Source organism: Gymnodraco acuticeps, unplaced genomic scaffold (genome assembly GCF_902827175.1).
Source record: "Gymnodraco acuticeps unplaced genomic scaffold, fGymAcu1.1, whole genome shotgun sequence".
In the NCBI taxonomy this organism is placed as follows: domain Eukaryota; kingdom Metazoa; phylum Chordata; class Actinopteri; order Perciformes; family Bathydraconidae; genus Gymnodraco; species Gymnodraco acuticeps.
This window is the reverse complement of record NW_022990236.1, coordinates 123,175-147,504: the sequence shown is the minus strand read 5'-3', so window position 1 is coordinate 147,504 and position 24,330 is coordinate 123,175. Positions and strand designations below refer to the sequence as shown.

Below are 24,330 nucleotides of genomic sequence, written 5' to 3'. Positions count from 1 at the left end.
GCCTGGCGTCGACCAAGACGCCGCTGTGCATATATCCTCCACACTCACACCGTTGAATAAGGCTGTTGACGCAGCCACAGCCCGTGTGGAGTGTGCACGAACCCCCGTGGGGCAGGCTCTCCCTGCCTGTCCGTAGGCATGTGCAACGCACTCGCAGAGCCAGCCTGCCAGGCGTTTCTTGGACAGAGCTTTCCCGATCACCCCGCCCCCGAAGCACACGAATAGCTGTTCGGTGCGTCCAAGGGCAGCCGTGCGCTTCACACAACATGCTAGCGCACGCACCGGGCAGAGGAGGTGCAGTTTAGCCTCCCTGGTCCCACCATGGGGGGGAAGACTAAAACCCCCTAACTGAATAGCCCTTGACCTGAACGCACTCCTTAGGCTCTTGGGCAAAAAGGAGGGGTTCGGTCTGAGTGTCGAGCCGCTCTGGTCACCCCGAATCTGTAAACAGCTCGGGTGCACCGACAGAGCAGTTAACTCGGACACTAAGGCAAGAAGCAAAGCTGTTTTCCACGACAATGCTTTCAGAGAGGAGAGCTCCAGAGGCTCAAACGGCCCCGAGGCCAGAGCCTCGAGCACTAGGGGCAGGTCCCACTGTGGGGTGGAGGCGTGCACTACTGGGCGCAGCCTCCTGACCCCCTGTAAAAACCGCAACATCAGTGGTTGACTAAAGGCTGACCTGCCGCAAAATCCCTCATGGCAGGACGAGATGGCTGCTGCATACACTTTCACTGTTGAATGCGCAAGCCCTCTGTCCACCAGTAACTGTAAGAAGGATAAAATAGAGCCTAACTCACAAGATAGGGGCTCTATTCTCTGCTCCTCACACCATCGCTGGAATCCTAGCCACTTTGGCCTGTAACAGGCTGTGGTGGATCCCGCTCTAGCTGCCTGGATAGACTGAATAACACTATCAGACAATCTCTCAGGAGGCAAACCTGGAGAGGACGGCCGAGAGTGGGTAACGCCCCGATTGCACCTGCCTCTTGAGAGATCGCCCCCCAGAACTGGGGAACCACCCAGGGCTGGTCCACCTTCATCTGTGTCATCTCTGAGTACCACGGCGCCCCAACGCGATCCGGAGCCACTAGGATGACTGACAGACGTTCTCGCCTCACTCTCCTCAGGAGGGGGAGAATGAGACGCAGCGGTGGAAAGGCGTATAGCAGCTTCCTTGGCCATGGCTCGTGTGCAAACGCGTCCACCCCCAAGGGTGGGTCGTCGCTCCGAGCCACGGAGAACCACAGGGCACAGTGGCTGTTTCGCCGGCTGGCGAACAGATCCACTTCCGCTCTCCCGAACTGGGCCCAGATTTGCTTCACCACCCTCGGGTGAAGCACCCACTCGCCTGGCAGGGGGCCGCCCCTCGACATGAGGTTGGCCCCTCTGTTCTCCAGTCCCGGGATATGGAGGGCTCTCAGAGATAACACCACCTCTGAAGCCCATAACCACAGTTCCTCCGCTGTGGTCAACAAGGCGGCAGATCGAACTCCGCCCTGCCTGTTGATGTAAGCCACTGTGGTGCTGTTGTCGCTCCTGACCATTACATGCCTCCCTTGAATTAGGGGCCTGAAATGCTGGAGGACTAACACTACCGCCCGTAGCTCTAGGAGGTTGCTGTGTCGAGACTCTGTTAGAGCCCAGCGCCCACCTATAGCGCTCTTCAGGCAGGTCCCTCCCCATCCTGTTCTGGATGCATCCGTGAACACTGTGATGTAGGAGGTCACCCGTCCCAGTGGAGACCCCCTCCGGAGGTGATCCGGAGACCCCCAAAACCGGAGGTTGCCCTCCACTGAGGGGGGGATGGTCACCAGCCGCCGCCTGTGCCTCTTGGGATCCAAGCGCAGGCTGGAGAACCACCTTTGCAGGCGGCGCATATGTAGTAACCCTAACGGGACCACCATGTGAGCAGCCGCCATGAGACCCAATGTCTGCATGACAGTAAAAGCTGTCACTGTTGCCCCCTGTCGCAGCCTGCGCACCCCCTGAAGAAGGGACGCACGTCTGCTCTCTGACAGGGTGGCGTGCGACGCGCCTGCATCGAGCACCACACCCAAATACAGCGCCTGTTGGTGAGGTATGGGGGTGCTCTTTTTCCAATTGATCGCAAAGCCCAATTTGGTCAGGTGTGTGATCAATTGTGCTGTGCAAAACATTGCCTGTTCCCGTGACCCAGCCATGACTATGAGGTCGTCTATGTAAAAGAAAACTCTCATGCCGTGGGCGCGCAGCGGTTGAAGCGCTGTGGCCACACATTTGCTGAATGTGCGTGGGGATAGGGAATAGCCGAACGACAGCCTGTTGTACTCGTAGGCTATTCCCTGGAAGGCAAAACGCAGATACTTTCTGTGCTCTGGAGCAATTTCTACATGAAAGTACGCGTCTTTCAGGTCGATGGTGGTGAACCAATCGCCTGGCTGCACAAGCCCCAGTAACTATTTCATAGTTAACCTGCGGAATTTCCTGCAGGAAATGTGGCGATTCAGGCCGCTGAGATCTAGAATAGGTCTAAATTCCCCTGTCTTCCTGAGAACCAGGAAGTACATGGAATAAAGATCATTTTCTCTGTGCTGAGGGTGCACAACAGACACAGCCTGTTTCTGCACCAGAGCCTGAATCTCTGCTGAGAGGAAACACATCTCCTCCTGGGAGGACAGATTTACCTCTCGCATGCCCATGAAAAAGGTGGGTGTGGGACACCCACAAGACAGTGGTCCATGTGATACATTGGTACAGTGTATAGACATGTGGTACAGTGGGACGCTGCAAAACTGGAGTGAATGGCCCCGTTTCAGCGTCCTGTCCCTCCACATTGTAAGCACACAGCTGAGTTTCCATTCCCCAGAACATTGTGTTAATGGACAAGCCCTCAGGTGTGGGGCAGCAGCTATGAAGCTGTGATACTCTCTGGTGACCCGTTCCGCCGCAAAAACTCCCCGCGAAGGGAAGATTTGCCCATGGAGGGTTGACACAGAAAGGGCCGATTATTTACTGAGGACCCTGAACGCACCGCCGCGCGCTCTTGTGTGAGCGCGCGCTCCACCCTAATGCTGTTCTCACCACTACGGTAAACAGCATTCATCGGAGTCTTTATAGGCGTAGTGTGTTTTACTAAGGTCCCTGAACGCACCGCCACGCGCTCTTGTGTGAGTGCGGGCTCCGCCATAATGCAGCCTTTACCACTACGGAAAACTGCATTGGAGTCTTTGCTCTAGGCGTAGTGTGTTCTCTGACAGCAATACGCCGGCCATAATGTCCCTGTACCCGCATAGTGCTCTCCCTTAGATAGCACTCCCTGCGGTTCATCCCTCTCATCTGCGCATGCCCACTAGCCACCTCCTTTACAGGAGCTGCAGCATGGGGCAGCGAATGGGGAATTTGTACGGTTAACATTGTGTGTAAGTGTGGCCCTTGTGGAAACAAAAGACACTTAGACTTGGATACAGATCAACCTCATTTCTATTAGAAAACGTAGTGATCTGTGCATTATACAGGGAGGAGGCGGGATTCGCCCCCTCGTCCCGGGCGGAGAGATTTTCTCCCCCCGCCAGCCAGATCCGTAAAGACGGAAAGCCCGTCCCCGTGAGTGCCGGCACGCCGGTTCCACGGGGTGGGCCGAAGAGGTGGAGGGCGCCGCGGGCACGGAATCTCCGTGTCGGCACCTCTCCCTTCATCTCACCTCTCTAATGAGGTCTTTGAACGCACCGTGGCCCGCCCTCGGGGGAGGGGGGCCGCGCGCGCCGTCACAATGCCGTCTCTTTGAAACGGACATTATGGGGAAAAGTGGAATTGTGGAGAGAAATTACTCTTACTCTGGGATAAATGCAATAGTCTTTACTGAATGCATTTTTCCCACACACATACCTCACTCCAGAACTAGAGTTTACAAACGTAAACCACCGTTCTCCTGCGGGGGTCCCTGAACGCACCGCGGCCACTCTCACGAGGGCTGCGCGCCCACGTATTAATGCTGTATTTCCCATTGCAACGGTGAAATGCATTAATCTGAGCTATTATACCAGGCAAGGTGTGTTTTCTGACAACAGCACGCAGGCAATAGCGTCTCTTGAACCCGCACAGTGCTTTGACAGCACTCGGTTTATTCCACTCACGTGCACACGCCCCCCTGCTGGCTCCCTATACTGGGGTTTACAGCGGGGGCGGGGAGTGTAGGACAGTGTTTCTTCCTCTGGGAATGGGCAAGAAGCAGCCACGCTGCGACTACTCCTCATCCCGTGAGCAAGGAGATCGAGCCAAAGAGCCCTCCGTAAACACGGGGGCTCCCAGGAGATCAACACGATCCTCTTTGGAAAGTGCCACGCGGCGTGATATCCCAGGGACATCACACGGCGGGCAGCGGCGGCGGCCTGTGATGAAGTAGGGTCGACCCTATATCATGTGAAGCCACCGAGCACCGGTCCCCGGGGGAACCGGGCCTGGGGCAAGGCCCGTGGACCAAGCTACTTATTCGGCCTTGCGGCCCAATAATCGCTCTGACCTGGTGAGGCGCGGGCATCTCTAGCAATGAGTGAGTAGCCCACACACCCGCCGCCAAGATCATCATCCAGGGAGAGTACAGCCCTGGGCGGTGGACTTCCATGGACGCCAGACCCGGAAGGAATGGCGAACGTGAATGGCACCGCCTCGGCCATATCCTGGTCCCCCAAACACTCGAATCTAGCAGTGGCGACTCCCTGAAGGTATGATAACTCTTTTTAAACGTCTCTCAGTCTTTCGTGGAATCACCTCCGCTGCTGAAGAGAAAAGGATGATAGTCAGGAGGTGAGGCCTCCTTTTATACGGTGTGATGCGCGCGCATTCAGGTAGGCCCGCCCAAGGCCGGCTACGTCTATAGAAGTCTCAGTGGGAGAATGCTCGCAGGGTAAGGTAGTACCCATAGAGTCCAGTAGAGGGCGGAGCCTGTGAGAGATATAACTGCTCGTTAGTCTAGAAACTAAAAGCATGACAGGAAACAAAACAGAGAATCTTTTCCACTCTTCTGTAAAATCCTATAAGTCTGTTAGAAAGTTTCTTACTAACTAAACGTGGCTTTGCATTTTCAGCTTACAATATATAGTAGATGGAAGAATGAGAGAGCAGTCAGTGGAAACATCACTGATCTGTTTCTTCAGTGAGAGAAACACCTCCCTGTGTTTCATACAATACTGCTGAACCAGCAGAGACCCCGTACTGACCAGAGATGAGTGATATCAGCCTGATGTCTGCAGCTCAGAGTCAACACAACTCTCACATATTCATCTCAGCACAGAAGTTACAGATGGAGAACTGACCTGAGAGTCTCCAGTCTGCAGTCTGGACTCTCCAGAAGATCTCTCAGCAGCTTCACTCCTGAATCCTGCAGCCTGTTCCCACTCAGGTCCAGATCTCTCAGATGGGAGGGGTTGGACTTCAGAGCTGAGATCAGAGCAGAACAGCTGATCTCTGACAAGCTGCAGCCCCACAGTCTGAATAAAGAGAACATGATGTAACTTTAGAAAACAATGTTCCTGCTTGAAATAACTCCAGGTTTAATAATCTGATCAGAGCTGAAGAAGTTCAGAAAGTGGAAACTCCAACAGGTTAAAAACTGTGAGACACAGAAAGAGGAAAAGAGCTCTCATTCACATTAAAGACAACGTGCAGCTACTTCAGTGTAAACTATTCAGTCAGTGTCAGCATCATGTAGATCCAGGAACACGTTGGAAACAGCGACAACTGAAAATACTTGTTTGATCATTTTAACAGAAATATTTTTTGTATTTCTGTATTTTTTTATAATTCATTTTATAAAAGCAGGATGGAGAATATAAGATGAATCTCAGGTGTTCAGAGTGAATCATGCAGTGTAGGGTTGTTCTTGTTATTTTAATCTAAAGATCATCAGTGCTCTGCCAGTCAGTGAAATGAGGCGAAGCCTGCAAGCTAGTTCAGGCAGTCAACTCGAGCACTTATGCTGCATTCATACATAACGCCCCTTGCCACTCTACAACCAACCAAACAGAGTCTCCTTAATATGCCGCTCTATTTAACCTGCCAGATCTCTCTCCATGCATTGCTTGCTGCTGCTATTGCCGCAGCTACCTCTACGTCGCTGCTGCTTGCCTGCTGCCACTGCTGCGTTCACTTGCTATTGCTGCGTTCATGTTCCTGCTGCTGTGTTTCATGTTGCTGCTGCTTGCCTGCCGGTGCTGTCCTTGCAAATGTCTATTGCAATCTCCGACTCTGGAACCGAATCATCATACGCAAGAAGCCGTAAGAAATGGCTCATTCCCGAAACACAGGCTAGCTCAGAGCATGGTTCAGACGCCGCTGGAACGAGCCACAGCTCCCGCACGACACACATTCAGGTGTCCCACTCCCTTCCGTCCATATCTGGAGTAGCTTTTAATATCCTTTGGGCCAGAGGAAGTCCCGAGTTCTACGCCAGCTCCGGTAACAACCCCTTTCTTGTGTGTCAGCTAAGAGTCTCTCGGTCGGCGGTGTAAAGGAATATTTTAGTCTGATGCTTAGCTGACCTGAGAAACTTCACTGAGTGACTACTCTTTCTCTGTGTGGGGGAGGGGTACTGCCCACTCAGACAGAGTTTCTTTGTCTGTTCATCTGTAATCGATTAGGGGAAAAGGCGGGCTGTTTGGACCCCTCCTTTAAAGGATATATAGAGATGTTTCTATCTTTTGTGTTTAGAGTTAATTTTGGCAGCTTGCATTGAACAGTGCGAGTTGCTTTGTTAATCCTCCGGCCGTTTGTCTCTCAATAAATATCAGTGTATTGACAGGCGAATCCAGTTTCCCTCATTTGATGATTGGCTCAACATTGCTGCAAAGAAGTTTTTACTTCACAATTGGCGTCGCGAACAATTACCAACAGATCGTCGAGCTGGTGAGTGTAATTTCAAATCTATATTTTGACATTGCCTTGCCAGACTCTGTGATTGACGGTATAAAAATTACCTGTGGAACAGATAGATGCAATTTTTTTGGTTTCCTCTGTGTGTGTGCACGGCAAATATTCGGAGAGACCTTAAAGAGGGCATCAGTAATGTGGAACTTCTGTTCAAAAGCAATGTAAAGATTTGTACTGAAACGAATCCCCGAATTCTGGAGATTTCAACGGTTTAACTAGTTAAATCAACTCGCCTCGAAATCTCCCTGTTGCTGCTGCAAGGAGGGTGTGGGTAATTCCCCTCCCCCCCCTGTGGAGAGCAGCACACGAGGAGAAACAAAGCACAGTGTTGTATTCTTCTTAAATCGCACCATTATGAGTTTTGGAACTAAACATAACTCTTATTAGGATGATACGAAATATTACGTCACGCTGTGTTTCATAAACTGGGGGGTTGTTGAATTTGGCTGTTGTTAAAATAAAGGGTACTGAATTCATTAAAAGTCTCTGCTCTCCGGATCGGGGAGGGCAGAGCACCACTAAATTAGCATAGTGGTTGTTGATTGAGAATAATGTGGTTATTACTCTTCAGCAGATTCCGTTCTTAGCACTTGTACAAGTATATATGAGTAAGAAGGCACTCATATTAAACAGATATTTCCCTACCCCCGCTGAAGTTTCCCTAATTCGGATTAAATTAAGCTGGATGAGTTTAGCTGTCACCTGATATTTGTTGCGGGTTCATGTTTGTTTGTATAATTGTTTCGTGTTTGTTTGTCTACCCGCCGTCTTGTGCATGCTTTGTAACAACTAATAATCAGTCCACAGCCAAGGTAAAATGAACTAAACTTTAGTTATCTCACCAAAAGTAAATGACAAGAACAAGACTCAGACATAATGATGATTGAACCCTTTTGCACTGTTTCTGCTAAATTAAAACTTTTTCATTATCTATTTCCAACTGGCCAGTGGAATTGGATAATTGATATAAGTTGAAGTTCAATTACAGTTTTTAAATATAGTTCAACATTCTTTATTAAACTGTTTCAAATTATTTCTAGTCATAATCCCCTCCTTTCTCTGCCCTGCTTGGTGCTGCAGAAGAAAAAAAAAAAAAAAAAAAAAAAACGCAAGACACGGGGTCAGAGACAGGCGTGACCTCTGGAAGGAAAAGATAATCTGAAGCAGACCACAGCACGGTGCGTTGGGGGTTTTATGGCCTGAGCACAAAGGAACATCTAATTTCAGCAGTCAGTTTTTTTTTGGCAGAACTGTTGAGCACTTTCAAAATGTATTTTCATGCCTCTGCAAGGCTTAGTCTTTCTATCTGTATAGCCACTGGTGTAAAGTAACTAAGTTCATAAACTCAACAAGTACTATACTTGGGCACAATTTTGAGATACTGGTACTTTATTTGAGTATTTAAATGTTTTGCTACTTTATTCTTCTACTCCACTACAGTTCAGTGGTACATGGTGTATTTCTACTCCACTACATGTATTTAATACCTTTAGTTACTTTCAGATCTGGATTAATGATGTGAAATCTAATCAAGTGTTGAATCAGACTTTAGTTCCACCTGGAGTAAATCCACCAGCTACCCTGCAGTATACAAAGTCATTCAAACTAGCTGCACCTTTACCAGCTTTGAGAACACTCTCATGATCAATCATTATAAAACATATCATATATAGTATTCTGAAATAAACCAATCTGCACAGTGACTACTTTTACTGTCGCTATTTTGATGACAATACGTTTATACTTTTACTTGAGTAACATTTTGAATGCAGTGCTTTTACTGTAACTTAGTATTCCTACACTCTGGTACTTCTACTTTTACTCAAGAACAAGATCTGAGTACCTAAGCTAACGTTAGCCAGAAACCTTCCATTTTGACACACAGAACAATGGGGTGATTCAAAGTAATTCAAAGTAATTCACACAGCCTCTTCCCTATGGGAGGAGCAGCAGTTTCAGCTTCATTTAAATATGTCGTGTAGTAATGGATGGATTTATTTTTTCCTCTCAAGAGAGAATGTGTATTTTATGTTAGTATTTCAAAAAATCTCCTGGAGGAGAATCCCCCCAGACCCCAAGCGGGGGTTGGGTTTTCAGCATGTCAACTATTTCACTTGTGAGGAAATGGCAGGATTGGCTCCAGGTCACCCTTTTTATTTACTACAAGACAAATGTGCCTTTTTTATTTCATACAGTTAAATTTGGATTGAGACAGGGAAATAATCTAAACCTCACGCGTGGCGTTTCACTGTCAAAGGGGCAGTGTATGTAATTACATTTCTAATGCTGATTTGAGCCCCACCACTGTATGGGTTAGACCTACCATAGATTACCCAACGCAAATATCGCAAATACTCGGGAGCCGATAAGTCAATAAGTTGCTTTTCGCGACAGGCACACAATAAAACAGTGGAAACAAACATGTGTTTGACTTTCATTAGTGAATGAAACTGTGTGCCCTTTATAGTCTGTGTCCAATATTGTGTATTTGTATATATATATTATATATATATATCCTAAATATATGCTAAGGTCCCGCTACTGACACGATAGCAGTCACTTCGTGCGCATGTGCGTAATTAAACCCATGATATCAAAATCTCACTCCAGCCAGGTACCCAAAGTTAGCAACCCTGTCCATACCCCAATAATATTTTATTGCAGAATCTACATGAATCACACAAACGACCTATTTTGGATTCAAAACGGCAAATTTCCCCAAAAGATGACAAGTTTGCATCCCTGCTTGTTATCGTTTTCATCACAGAGCTGGACAAATGGTGTATTGATTACTGATCTGTGCAAGTCAAATTTGTTAACTGACTTTGGTTCTAATGTTAATGTTAATTTGATTTCAACCCATAAGTAATTATTTAAATTAACTCAACATTCCACATGATGGATTAGTGTTCCACATTTTTCCCACTAATTTGTTTATGATTAGGCCAATGGTAAAGAGAGACATTGATGACCCTGTGTCCTTTTTGTTAGCACGTGGTTCCATTTTGTCTAATGGCGTTGGACAGCTTCACTAAGAGTCACCCAGCTCTACCCTGCTACAGTCCGGCTGAGTGCAGTCACAGAGATGCTATGGCTGCTCTACATGACATTAATGGTTTGGTCCGAGAATGGGCACCATTTCCTGCTCCCAGAGAGAATGACGCTCCTCACACTGAACATTACAGCCGTTGATACTGTCTCACGTGGGTCTGCTCCCCCCCACCGAGCCATGAACTGAAAGCTTGACGTCTGCTCTGAACACTTGGAACTGTCACACCAGCACCAACCCTTGGGTCAGTTAGATGAGACTAACGGCTTCACTTAGGGCATATGGGTCAGAAATATGACTCTCGTTACCATGGAGTGGGTTGTTTGTTTTTTAAGGCTATTTATACTGCTATGCAGAGTGAAGAGCCCCTACTATTTTAACAAATAGGCCTAATGTCAGGGGCCTCTTACTGTCTACTTCTGCATGTATTCACGTTATATGGACCATGTTTCCACCTGTTGAAACTAGAGGCTGCACGGAACTCAGGCTACAATACAACCATTTTGTTCTGCTCTAACGATTCAATTTATGGATTCTACATCAAAATACCTTGTTTTTATTGTTTCCAATGATAACGTCACCTTAAGTGGAGGAATGCAAACCTGTTTTAAAATGTAAGGTTTTGAATTTCTTTGACATTTCTCAGTAATGACCAGACTCCCACTATCATTTATGCCAGTGGTTCCCAAACCTTTTTGTGCCCAAGGCACACCAAAGGACAAGTAAAAAAAAAAAAATCTCAAGGCACACCTATTGTGAAAAAATAGCCCTTATAACACATGTTATCACTCATATCATGTAAAGTATCTGTAAATGTGCATAATTATTTACTAATGCCAAATAAAATGTGACAAAGTCAACTATATTACGAAATATTTCCGAAATTAATTTGAAACTTTATCAAATTAGGCTTCATCAAAGCAGCAACACACTCATTTATACCAGACAGGTCACAAAATAGAAAATGATGCAAAGGAAACTCAGCAGAAATTCAGCACAGACAACTGTCAATGCAAGGAAGCTGCATTGTCCATGGTCCTGAACTACAAATTATAAATTATAAATGTATTACTTTAAAAATGTAATATATTACACTACTTCGTTACTATTTACTTTACTCGTTACTTTACTCGCCGAGCACGTACAAACTGCGCATGCGTGAGTGGCAATAACTTTCCTTACCAGCAGGCGGCGGTAGTCAAGCCCCCAGGAAGTGCGCCGGACTCAGATGAAAGTATTCGTAGTGGCCAATCGGCGGTACTACACTTCCGTTTGGTTGCCAGGCCCGGAAACACTTTTCCCATTGACTTACATGGGGAAAGAGTGGTCTGTAACTCGTTGGATAATTTTTTTAAACTAAATAAACTACCCAGTATGAACACTTGTATAGCCCTTATTAAAAACATCCGTTCCTCAAATTGTAAATGTTTTGCTAATAACGTTATTCTGAGAGTTATTTCCCTCTGCATTATGAACGCGCATCTAATCCACGGGACCGCGCCGCCCGGCACGTTCATGTTACGTGTCCCGACCAATCAGAGCACACTGTGCTCACAGGGAGGGTGGGGCTGGAGCTATTGGAGCTACAACGAGCCGTTAAAGGCAGAGAGTGAAATTCAGTGAATACACGTAGTTTACAAAGATGCTGTATGAGGAACCAATGTGAGTTGCGTTTATCTTTACCCCTGGATGCACAATAAGAACGGATCCATATCGTCTTACTGCCATCCCACAGAGCTGTAATAATGGATATATTGCACATGTTTGCTGTAATTCATTGTCATACTACATGGGCTGTATGATTAAATCTTGTACCGTAAATGTTGTATTAAATAGAGTTAATATTACCGACATTATTAACGTCCCTGTAGCTTCGTGTTGCACTGGGAAGCTTATTGCACTGTATATAAATATATATATATACAGTGCAGTAATAATTTCATGCTAAATGAGGCTCTGTTGGATATCACTAGATCATTACTAGCTAGCCGCTAGCTGCTAACTGCCGCCTCGTTCATATCAAATCCACGATAACAACAATCCATTACCATGCTGTCATGAACGCGCGCGGTGCTGTTACGTGTACGCAAATTGACGTGCTTGATGTGAACGAGCATTTTGGTTAAAGTTGCGCATGCTCTATGAGTGCACATACGGGTACTTCTCAGGCATGCTGGGTAATCTGTGACGTTTCACTCTCTCAAAAGTTGGGCCATTTTATCATCATGCGCTAATGAGCAGCTCTCATAGGAATGAATGAAGCCCCGCCTCCCACGCTGTATCCAGTTCTTATTGTACATCCATGGCGGTAGTGTGTATTTGTCATTCAAAACAGGCAACAACCAGAAGACAGAGAAGAAGAACAGACTGCGTGATATAAACAAACAACTAATAGCTGTGCGTTAGCTTCACCTTAGCATGTGTTCTTTGCAGGTGTTTGTTGAGGTTTGACCTCGTGGTGTTTCCAGCAGTGGATAACAGCTTCTGGCCTGGACACAGTTTGCACCTCACCGTCACATTCCTGTCTATTCTTCGGACGAACTCAAAATAATGGGCATACCTCCACCCCTCGAGAGTTATCGCTGACTCAGCCATGTTTATGCAGCACTGCACGTGGAGATGTGGACGCGCAAGTCGCGCAGATTACGTACATATAAACCTACAAAGTACTGATATAGTAAATTAAAAAAATATATATATTTTTGTGTAGTTGTATATTGCAATAATAACGTATGGTTGTCACAAAATCCCACGGCACACCCGGACTTGTCTCACGGCACACCAGTGTGCCGCGGCACACCGTTTGGTAACCACTTATTTATGCTATGCCTTCAGTGGTAACTCAGATGCTTACATGGACTTGTATGTTTTTACTTCATATCTAACAGAAGTAAGAGAGAAAGAGATGGGGAAGTGAGTAAAGAGGGAGATGAAGAAGAGAGAGGGATGAGAAAGAGACAATAGAAGAGATGGGGAAGTGAGTAAAGGGAGATGGGAGTGAGATGAAGAAGAGAAAGAGACAATAGAAAGAGATGGGGAAGTGAGTAAAGAGGGATAGGAAGAAGAGAGAGGGATGAGAAAGAGACAATAGAAAGAGATGGGGAAGTGAGTAAAGAGGGATAGGAAGAAGAGAGAGGGATGAGAAAGAGACAATAGAAAGAGATGGGGAAGTGAGTAAAGAGGGATAGGAAGAAGAGAGAGGGATGAGAAAGAGACAATAGAAAGAGATGGGGAAGTGAGTAAAGAGGGATAGGAAGGAGGAGAGATATTTGCGAGTTGCATACTGACTCTGAGTTTTCTCGATTAATAGCTTATATAGACAATACCATGCTTAAATAGACTCCTAAGTTATTATTTCATATGTGACAATATGTAAGAAAAGAGAGGGAAGAGTCAAATTATATTGAGAAATTGAGCAATTGATTTCATATTGGAACATTCATTTCTCAAACCTATGTTTTATGGAAGAGGAAATGTACTTCTGATAAACTAATCCTTGATCAAACGGTAAATGGTGAATTAATATAACATTTATAATCATTGAGAAAGGGTTATTCCACAGGGACTAGCTCACATTTAACTTAAAATAACATTTATCTGCTTTGGACTGATGAGTATATGATTCTTGCATGTTAAATGACTAACACAATCCTTACATTTATAATGTGCATGTGTCAGGAAGGCTCCCAAATCATTCTGAGGGGGCCTATCCTATTTTTGTAATTGAATGATAATGTGCTAATCCATTACTTTGAGTTGTCTGCACTCAGGAAAACATCCCTATCAAGTGTTAACCCAATAACTAGGAGAGCTCTGAAGGCCAAGGGTCAGAGAGAGAGGATCACACTCTGCGGCTGTAGAGAGCAACTTATCCACGGGCAAGGAGGTCGTTCGAGATGAGAGGATTCTAATCTTCAACTTTCTGATGAGATGGGATGCTTCTTCATCTTTCTGTTCGGTGGGCTCAGGCAGACAACTCTGCAGGACGAGCGATGGTTTCAGAGGCATCTGGATGTGCCACTTGGAATAGGCAGGTGCACTGCTCTCAAGCAGATAGCAGAAGGAATGCAGGCAGATGAGCCTCTGTTTCACTGGGAGATCATAAAGCGCTCACTGAATGAGCCACAAAAGCAGAGAAATTGGGGGGGATTGAGATATGGCGCTCTGATGAAGAAGAGTTTTGAGCCAATCAGCACCTCAGTGCTAATCTACAGATAATTGAGTTATGGCGCTCTGATGAAGAAGAGTTTTGAGCCAATCAGCACCTCAGTGCTAATCTACAAGTTATGGCGCTCTGATGAAGAAGAGTTTTGAGCCAATCAGCACCTCAGTGCTAATCTACAGTATCAGGATGCCTTTACACACCAGACATTCTGTGTCATAAAGAGAGGAGGAAAACATGTCTTCTAGCTCTCGTACAAAGATAACATTTGAATTGAATGACCAGATGATTACAGATGTACAATTAATGATTGTTTTTGTATTCCCAATGAACAGATATGTGTTAAATAGTGGTGATAAATATATTTGATCAGATTACACTTTCACACTAAACTAATTAATGAATTGATATTTTCAGATTTATAAGGTATTGAACAATAAGATATTTCTAATATTATAACAGACAATGTTACTATCCTTAATCATTACCAGGTAAAACAGATGTTTTGATATTGATTACAGTTGATGCTCTGAATAAAGAACAGATGTTTTTCTTTTTCTTTTTCAGGTTGTTATACAATAAAATGTTTGATTCTTCAGATTGTTAAACATTTTGAGAATTGTTTAGTTTTCCCTTCAGATTTTGAAATGACATAATGATTGATAGTTGAAGTAATGTAATTAATTAAATATCATGCCTTACTCTTGAATAAAGCGTAATGAAGTAAACGTAAAGTAATGTTAAAGATTGAGGACACTGTAACTTTACAGATTGATCGATTCATCACTGTGAATGTATACCTTAACTAGGAACCTTAGCTGGATCTCTCATGATTCTGATTTATACCTCAATTGGATTTATTATAAATCCTAAATTCTAATTGTGTTTTAATAAGTAATTGCCTTGAAGTAAATATTTGAGATGTAAGCTGATTTAGAATTTGTGTTTGATGAATGAGATTAACTGAGGGATAAATGATCAAATATCTTATTCTTGAAACATATATTTTGCTATAATATTGTTGTATTTCACGTGTTTATTATTGTGCTTTTTGACAAATGATGCCAAACACTGAAGAGAGATGATTTTATTATGATTGACTGTGTTCAACAAGGGCGCCGGAAGCGGGGGGGCCAGGGGGCCATTGGCCCCCCCACTTTTCAGCCCTGCCCCACATTTTTGCAGCAGCAGATTTTTTTTTAATTTTTTTTTTATTTTCAGTCTTTATTTCGAACAGATTCAAAAATAACAAATAACAAATAACAAATGTGAAAAACAGAATACCGTATTGTTATAATACAGTATTTATCCACATGCATGGTAATATTTGTATATTCAACAAAAAAAACAAAAAAAGTCTTCATATTAATAATAATAATAATAAATCATGTGTCCGAAAGGGAGTAGGAGGAAGCAAATGCTTATTAATTCCCACCCCTTACTTGATCAATGATTGTCCTTTAAATCATTATGCAAGTTATTCCTACATACATTTACATTTATACATATACAATAATTTCTCGTCTTCAATCACCTTTCTTCATTCTCATATTTTTCCAAAAAAGTGTTTCTGTACATCCTTTTAAACTGAATGATGCTTGTGCTTTGTTTTAACTCCTGCTCCAAACCATTCCATAAAGTCACCCCACAGATTGTTATACTCATACTTCTCAGAGTTGTTCTGACCTTGAGTTTAAAATGTAGATTTCCTCTCAGATGATACCCACCCTCTCTGTCTACGAACAGTGTTTTTAATTTCCTAGGAAGTAGTTTATGTCTTGCTCTGTACATGATTTGTGCCGTTTTAAATTTAACCAGATCAATGAACTTCAATATGTGTGACTTCAAAAAGAATACATTAGTGTGTTCAAGATATCCAACATTATTGATAACTCTTATAGCCCTTTTTTGTAATGTGCATAACGGCTGTAGGTTGGTTTTGTACGTGTTTCCCCAAATCTCCACACAGTAAATCAGATATGGCAATATTAGTGTGTTATATAGAGTCTACAATGAGTTCCAGAATGTATCTGGCTTTTCCCAATATTGCGATAGTTTTAGCTAGTTTTGCTTTTACATGAGTGATATGAGGTTTCCAGCTGATTTTGTGGTCTAAAACCACACCAAGGAACTTAATTTCATATACTCTTTCTATGTGTATGTTATCTAGTATTAATTGTATCTGTGGATTTGTTTTATGTTTTCAACAAATTCAACAAAGTGTTGTCTGTTGCTTAAATAATCTCTCACCCAGTTTAATCCCACCCCTCTGATGCCATACCGTTCCAGTTTTATCAGTAAAATATTGTGATGGTGTCAAATGCTTTTTGTAAGTCTATAAATATTCCCACTGCTTGTTTTTTATTGTCCATGCAGTTTGCTCTTTCCTCACTTAATTCCATTAGTGCCATAGATGTTGATCTATCTTTCCTGAATCCATATTGACTGTCGTCCAAAAGCTGATGTGTTTCCATGAAACTGTGCCGCGGAAAACTGTACAAATCCCGTTTCAATAATTCCCCTCTACTCTAAAGTCGCATCTAAAACGTGATCTGATCTAGCTGTGTATATTTTGTTATTTTTGATTGTTATATTCAATCTCACTAGCTACAGGCATGTTTGAAGCTTGTAAAGGGAAGATGACAGCTCTCGCCACTCTGCTGTTCCTCAGCGCCGCCCCCCTCCCTCCCGATGAAATTATGAATGTAAGGTGTAGAGTAATCATAGATAACACGGCAGGGTCTGTTACAGTTTGTTTTTATCTGACTTCAAATAAGCAAAGTCTTGGGTTTCAGAATATTAAACTTGTTTCGGCAAATTCAGATGATAAATAGGCCTACAACGTTGAAGCTTGTGACGGCATAATTACAAGCGGAGAACGGAGTAGCTTAAAGTCACAGCAGGCATAACAACAGCCGGTGTTTCTCGTGAGTGCAGTAATCCAAACGAAAATATCTTCCCTCCGTAGTATTATGATCATTTGCTCTGCTAATAATCAATCATGATGATTGATGATGAGAAATGATGGATTCCAGAGAAGAGACAACTTTAAAGGCCTTTTTCTCAAAATGATGACTCTGTAACAGTCATTATATAATGTGACATATTTTGCTTAATATTTGGAGTACAAAAACAATCCTGATATCATTAGAAAGCTAGGAATCAAAATGTGTCTTCGGGTCAATGCGACTGATTTCGATGGAGCAGCAGGTAACTTTGCATTAGGTAAAATAAAGCAGGCAGACATAACAGGAAGAATATGTACATTTTAACCCAATCAAATAGGACATTGTCACACCATTCAAATGTATCCATGTAAATTACAACCATTAACAAAGCTTAGATTTGTTTATTTGTTACGTTGTTTACTTTATTTGTTACGTTGTTCTGTGTGTGTCAGCCGTTAACCTAGAAATAATATATACACTTGCAAACATGTCAGAAGAACCAGCGCAGAAGAAAACTAAATGTGACCCGCTCTATCGAAATCAGTCGGAAGTCGCAACGGCTCATTTCAGAATAAACGTGGATTTACGTAAAAAACTATTTGTTCAGGGTTCGGGTGTTTTGTTTGATTTTAAACAAACAAAGTCTTGGCTTTCAGAATATGAAACTTTTATTTCCAAAATCACACGATAAATACATGTTTGAAGCTTGTAAAGGGACGAAGAGGCACCTCTCATTCGCAATCTGCTCTTCCAGCAGCGCCGCCCCCCTCCCTCCGCTGAAATTATGAATGTAAGAGTAGAGTAATCATAGATAACACGGCAGGGTCCGTTACAGTTTGTTTTCATCTGATTTTAATTAAACAAAGTCTTGGCTTTCAGAATATTAAACTTGTTTCGGCAAATTCAGATGATAAATACAACTTTGAAGCTTGTAACGGCATAATTACAAGCTGAGAACGGAGTAATTTAACGTCATAGCAGGCATAACAACAGCCGGTGTTTCTTGTGAGTGTTTTCCCCGGGAAACAAACACAATACACACAAACGCAAAATTACACAAACACACACACATATACACACACACACACTCGCGAGCTTCCCCTCCAAACGAAAATATCTTCCCTCCGTAGTATTTGATCATTTGCTAATAATCAATCAGATCGATCCAGAGAAGAGGAAACTTTGAATGCCTTTTTCTCAAAATGAGGACTCGGTGACAGTCATGATATAATGTGACATATTTCGCTTAATATTTGGAGAACAAAAACAATCCTGATATCATTAGAAAGCTCGGAATATCCTCTTTCCAACCGTGTATACAACTCAAAATGTGTCTTCGGGTCAATGCGACTGATTTCGATGGAGCAGGTCACAAATACAGTCAATCTAAACTTAAATGTAACAACTGGAAGGTCACATCCCTGACATCCACATCTCCGGAGCCTGGACCTTCATCAATCATAGAAACAGCGAAGCCAGATGAACCCAAAAGCAGCACCTCTGCGGCCGCAGAAACTGTCAAAACCACCGCCGCCGTCGTTGAACCGAAACAGGCTGGTTCCGACTGCATGGAGGTTTGTTGTTGGGACATTGAGGCGGGTAAAGCTGTACAGCTAACTATCGGAAAAAAGGAGACCGCTAGTAGATTATTTGAGCAAAGAGAAGGTACTTCAACGCAGAATGGTACAAAAACAGAGAGTGGTTCATTCTTTGCAAAACCACTAAACGATAGTGATAAATTGCGATGTTAACAACCTCATGATAACCTCATATTTTTTTAACTTAGGATCATACCTGTGTTTAGTCTAGAAAAAGGTAAATGTGTGCATTTTATTATAAAGTTGTGTATATTTACAGACTATTGCAAAAACTAAGAAGCTTATAAACATCAGGTTTAAAACTAAAAGAGCTTTACAAAAAAGTAACCAAAGATGTTTGGAGTTTTATTTGAGTTATTCATTTACATTTTTTGTCTAAGAGATGCTGATTTGAAACCGTTGTTAGGCCTACATACAGTTACGCATTTCCTGTTTCTGCCAGAGAGAGGGGAGTTTGTCCCAAAGCTTGCTGCTGTATTTACTCCCTCCATCTGACAGGAGGGAGCCTCATGTGTCACTCCACGGAGTTCACTCCATCACGGAGGGGGAGTGTGTAGGTGTAGGGCGTGGTTTGGGATTGGGCCATACACACGCACTTTTTTTGGCCCCCCCACTTCTAAAATGAATCCGGCGCGCCTGGTGTTCAATCATGGTGATTGAAGTGTTTTCAATCTTGTTCTACTTTTGATGTAATTAATGTGAGTGAGCCCACACAACTCTGAAGACGCTTATTGATTTGAGTATTGACTGAAATATTCTTTAGACTAATGTTAATTGATTATCATAAATTGATAAAAGGGTGGATATTTTAGTCTGATGCTTAGCTGACCTGAGAAACTTCACGAGTGACTACTCTTTCTCTGTGTGGGGGAGGGGTACTGCCCGCTCAGACAGAGTTTCTTTGTCTGTTCATCTGTAATCGATTAGGGGAAAAGGCGGGCTGTTTGGACCCCTCCTTTAAAGGATATATAGAGATGTTTCTGTCTTTTGTGTTTAGAGTTAATTTTGGCAGCTTGCATTGAACAGTGCGAGTTGCTTTGTTAATCCTCCGGCCGTTTGTCTCTCAATAAATATCAGTGTATTGACTAAGGCGAATCCAGTTTCCCTCATTTGATGATTGGCTCAACATTGCTGCAAAGAAGTTTTTACTTCACAGGCGGGTAATTAAACACCAAAAAAAAAAGAAGAAAAAAAAGGCAGGAGCAAGCTGACCCCGGCATTCCCAAAGTACCTGCCTCCCTGTCCTACCTTCTCGAAGTAAAATCAGCGCTTGAAGCCTTTAATTGCACGATATATTCCCGTGAACAAACTCGATTTCCTCTGCCTGCATGTAAACAAATGTTTCAACTTCCGCGTTCAACCACTTGTGCCACTGACGTCACACTCCCGAGGATTCTGGGAATTGGAATTAGCTTCCTGCCCCCTGCAGCAGAAGTTCCTTAGGAATCGCATCTTGGCAGGTATATAATACTATTCTGCATAATAAATGTTTTATTATGGAAATATTTGGCCTGCAGTAAGTCATATTTGAGGCAATTATACAGAAGTTGTATGTGTATAAGTATTTATACTACTATAAATCAATTAAATAAAAAATGGAAATAAATTAATAATTTCCATCACGGGAATATGAAGGGAAGCTCGATACATTTTTGACCATCATTTTAGACTTCAATCTCTCCTACAGTGTCTTTTCTATGAATACCATGAATCATTCTCTGCCAAGCGGCCATGTACATTTAATCACCTACCAAAGAAGAGTTTTTCCTTACAGGAATTAAGCTCTACCTGCAATATTCTGCCCCTCGCTGGGTGTGCCTCAGGAGGCCACATGCTGCAAATCGTTTCTAAGCTCTTTCTAATCACAGATGTTCGTCAAATGACCTTATCACAGGCTTAAATCAAGGTTTCTTAGCAGGTTATGCTGGCTCCCAGGGACCCATGTCTGTTGAAACCTGCACTCAAGACTGAAGTTTGCACTGAAGGAGCCAGGAGTATTACACGTGCTGCTATTTAAACGTTTAAAAATCACGACAGGCCCCTAGCCTAGTGCTAGGAGGAATTATTCTAGCAACGTTTCTTGAGCCGTTAGTTCCTCACGATTATTCTGTTAAGAGTATTAATAACTACTAAAGATGTTCCTGTTTCTTTGCTCTGTAGATGACATGGCAGGGAAAGCAGACATCCCATATGCCTTCTGTGGCATATATATTTTAAGGTTTTACAATCAAATGTGCATTTGGTTGCCATAATAGCCCACGTTTCTTTGACACCTCATCAGAAGCAGTATGCTGGATTCTCTGCAACACTTGCAAGCACCCCTTGGTGTCCATCTTTTAACCATTTCCTAGTTAACTTTCCCAGATAAAACTTTTCAACAGCTAGGCCTACCTCTTTCAGAACAGGAACTGTTTCCACACGTCTAGAATTATCGGTATCATTCTCGATAGTGTGCTGATGCAAGCTTCACTGCCACCAGACAAGCTGTCCCGCATCAGAACTGCCATAATTACAATTCATGTTATTTATTTAGCGCCTTTCCAAATGTTCAAAGTGCTCTACGTTATACTACATATTAGACTTGTAATACATTCAATACTGATTACTGCCTTCAATTATGGTCTCCCACTGGTAGTCTCTCTAAAAGAGATGTTTTATATTTATAAGGAACAAGCGCTAGCCTTTCTGTTCAAACCATAAGGCACCATAGTCTTAGGTCACGTTCACACCTGCTTGGTTAGTACTATTGAATCGGTCCCTGTAGCGTTAACCCCTTGATGCGGTTCGTTGGATTGGTGTGGAAGCAGTCCGATACCTCTGCTCCGCCTAATAGAGGTGGCCTCGGGTCGCTCGCTAGTAAACTCCAGAGAGGTTCATTGCTGGTGTGACGCAGTCCGCATCAAAACATGGGAAAGAACTATTTGTGCATCATCGCTTGTTTTGCTATCTATGCTGTGTGCAACATCCAGTAACCTATATGGTCATGCATTCATTCTGGTGACTGCTTACCTCACTGGTCCCCTGTGTACAGAGAAAAGGCAGTGGTACAATTCCATCAGAGCCACCTGTCATCGGTGAAACCTCCTCACTGCATAACGTCGCATTTTGTGTTATAATGTTTTTAATGCACGTTGTCTGATTTATAATCCTATGCGCCGGCCGCAGAGTCTGTTGATGCACTCTCCAGATTAACAGCAGTATGAAAATAACCTGCCAATGCTCCATGATGCAGGCTACTGTAGGAATTGCTGGGATCTGCATTTTATCCGCTTGATGTCCCGCCAATTGTTGAAAAAGCATCTCCATACAATGACTTTAGTTTACAGTTCATAGTCTATTTGAAGTTGCCTGGGTGAACGCAAACCCAACCTTCTGCAAATGAAATGATGTAATACACTTGCGTCTGGTGTAAAGACGCGGACTATTCGGCATGAATGCAATCTTAGAGATGGTTATTGCTCAGATCTTTGGTCCTTAGCCCCTCTGCGACGAGTGCAATGTTATGTTCATTCTTTTATAATGACCTTGCGGTGTCCTCAGATCCTCTCTAGTTACTTACAGATGCTGCGCCTTCTGCTGGTTCGGGGGATTTCACAATGAGTGGTTTGCCCCGACCAGCTTGCCATGCCCTTCGTTCAACCAAATTACTCTGGATCTACACGTCAAGCCCTCAAGGATTTCCCATATTCTGCCTCCAACCAAGAGCATGATTCAAAGATTACAATTCAGCTTGGTACTTTATCTTCTTCTGTCCCTCCTCTGTGTACTTGTGCAATAGATATAATAGTCGTTCATGCATTATATATAATTGTATTTTTATTTGAATCCTGCAATCTTCAAGTGCTAAGTATTAAGCCACGCTAGAGTTCATTAATTTGCTCCTCAAGGGCCTTAAGCAGGCACGTCCTCCACGCAATGATAAAGACTGCCTCTTAACTTTGCACCCGTGCAAAGGTTAATGTATAAGTTCAGGCAAAGGGGTTTCACTATACATTGATAAACGTCAGAGGCAGTTGTTACAGCTTTCTATTGGTTTCTCAGGTGGCGAATATACACAGACCTCTCACCTTTTAATCCTCAGCATAATATCACCCTTACTGAATTAACATTGGAGATCAAAAATACACAGTTTTGAAACATTCAATGTCTGACAGTTCTGTCTGGGGAGTCAAGGAACCCCGAATAATCATTGCTAAAACTAACACTGTTTTCTTTGTCCTTTATCTTCCATGCTGAACTTCTCGCATCATTGCCCTCTGACACATGGGTCGGCACCCATGTTTATTCGATGGCTGCAAACCCAACGACGAGGGTTCTCCTCCAAGCTGCGTGATCTCTGCCTAAGCTGCGATCTGCCCCCAGATCGCTATTCCCACTGTTTAAGAATCTGCACAGCCACAACCGCAGCTCTATATCCGCCTACCTCAACCCTGAGTATCCTGGGCCGTCGGTCATCTTCTGCCCACCAGCGCTATATCATGCCTCACATGAATGAGATCCTTTCAGCACAAACAACCATGAGCTCTTGCACTACTCGATGATGAGTAAACGTTCAAATATGTATATCTGTAGAATTCTGTTATTGCATACCAGGTGGTTGCTGGGTTAGATTATATTTATTTCATTATAGTATATTCCCCTCATAGCTGCATGCTTGGGGGGGAAAGCTCATTGTCGCTGCCTCAAAGACCTAGATACAGCAGTCTTGATAGGTAGTATATTCCCCTTAAATCCGTGGTGCTTAAGGGGGATGGCTTTTCGGGCTGTTCCCGGGCCTTCACATAGCAGTTTCACTAGGTAGTATATTCCCCTTAAATCCGTGGTGCTTAAGGGGGATGGCTTTTCGGGCTGTTTCCGGGCCTTCACATAGCAGTTTCACTAGGTAGTATATTCCCCTTAAATCCGTGGTGCTTAAGGGGGATGGCTTTTCGGGCTGTTTCCGGGCCTTCACATAGCAGTTTCACTAGGTAGTATATTCCCCTTAAATCCGTGGTGCTTAATGGGGATGGCTTTTCAGGCTGTTCCCGGGCCTTCACATAGCAGTTTCACTAGGTAGTGTATATAGGTAGTATATTCCTCTCCAAGCTGCTGTGCTCAGGGAAGAATCGGCTCTGGGCTATTCCTCAGGCCTTCACATAGCAGTCTCACTTAGTAGTATATTCCCCTTAAAGCCGCTGTGCTTGGCCACATGGCAGCTCGCCAGGCCCTCTACTTATCAGTCTTACATCACCAGCGTCAGGCTCGGGCTACGCAGTTTTGGGGGATAGTATCTAATCTCCATGCAGTTTTGGGGATTAGTTATTTAATCATCACTCATCGTGCTATGTATATCTATGGAGTGATGATGCCTGAGCCTAGTTGCCAAACTCAACTATATGCTGCTTCTAATAAACAAGGAACACGTGAGTTGTCTGACTGAAATGAGGCGAAGCCTGCGAGCTAGTTCAGGCAGTCAACTCGAGCACTTATGCTGCATTCATACATAACGCCCCTTGCCACTCTACAACCAACCAAACAGAGTCTCCTTAATATGCCGCTCTATTGAACCTGCCAGATCTCTCTCCGTGCATTGCTTGCTGCTGCTATTGCCGCAGCTACCTCTACGTCACTGCTGCTTGCTGCCCCACCACCACCCCAGCTTCCACCTGTAGGCTCGGGGGTTAGTTATTT

General features: G+C 43.7%; 1 protein-coding gene across 2 annotated transcripts in view; it reads right to left on the bottom strand.

The window, feature by feature from the left end:
• The window catches only part of LOC117548247 (protein NLRC3-like), a 65,381-nt gene that overhangs the window by 20,171 nt on the left and 20,880 nt on the right, over positions 1-24,330 (bottom strand). For both annotated transcript variants that reach the window (XM_034219395.1, XM_034219397.1), the window contains exon 7: positions 5,292-5,465. In XM_034219395.1, the coding sequence (XP_034075286.1) occupies positions 5,292-5,465 (174 nt within the window). The remainder of the gene's footprint in view (positions 1-5,291; positions 5,466-24,330) is intronic.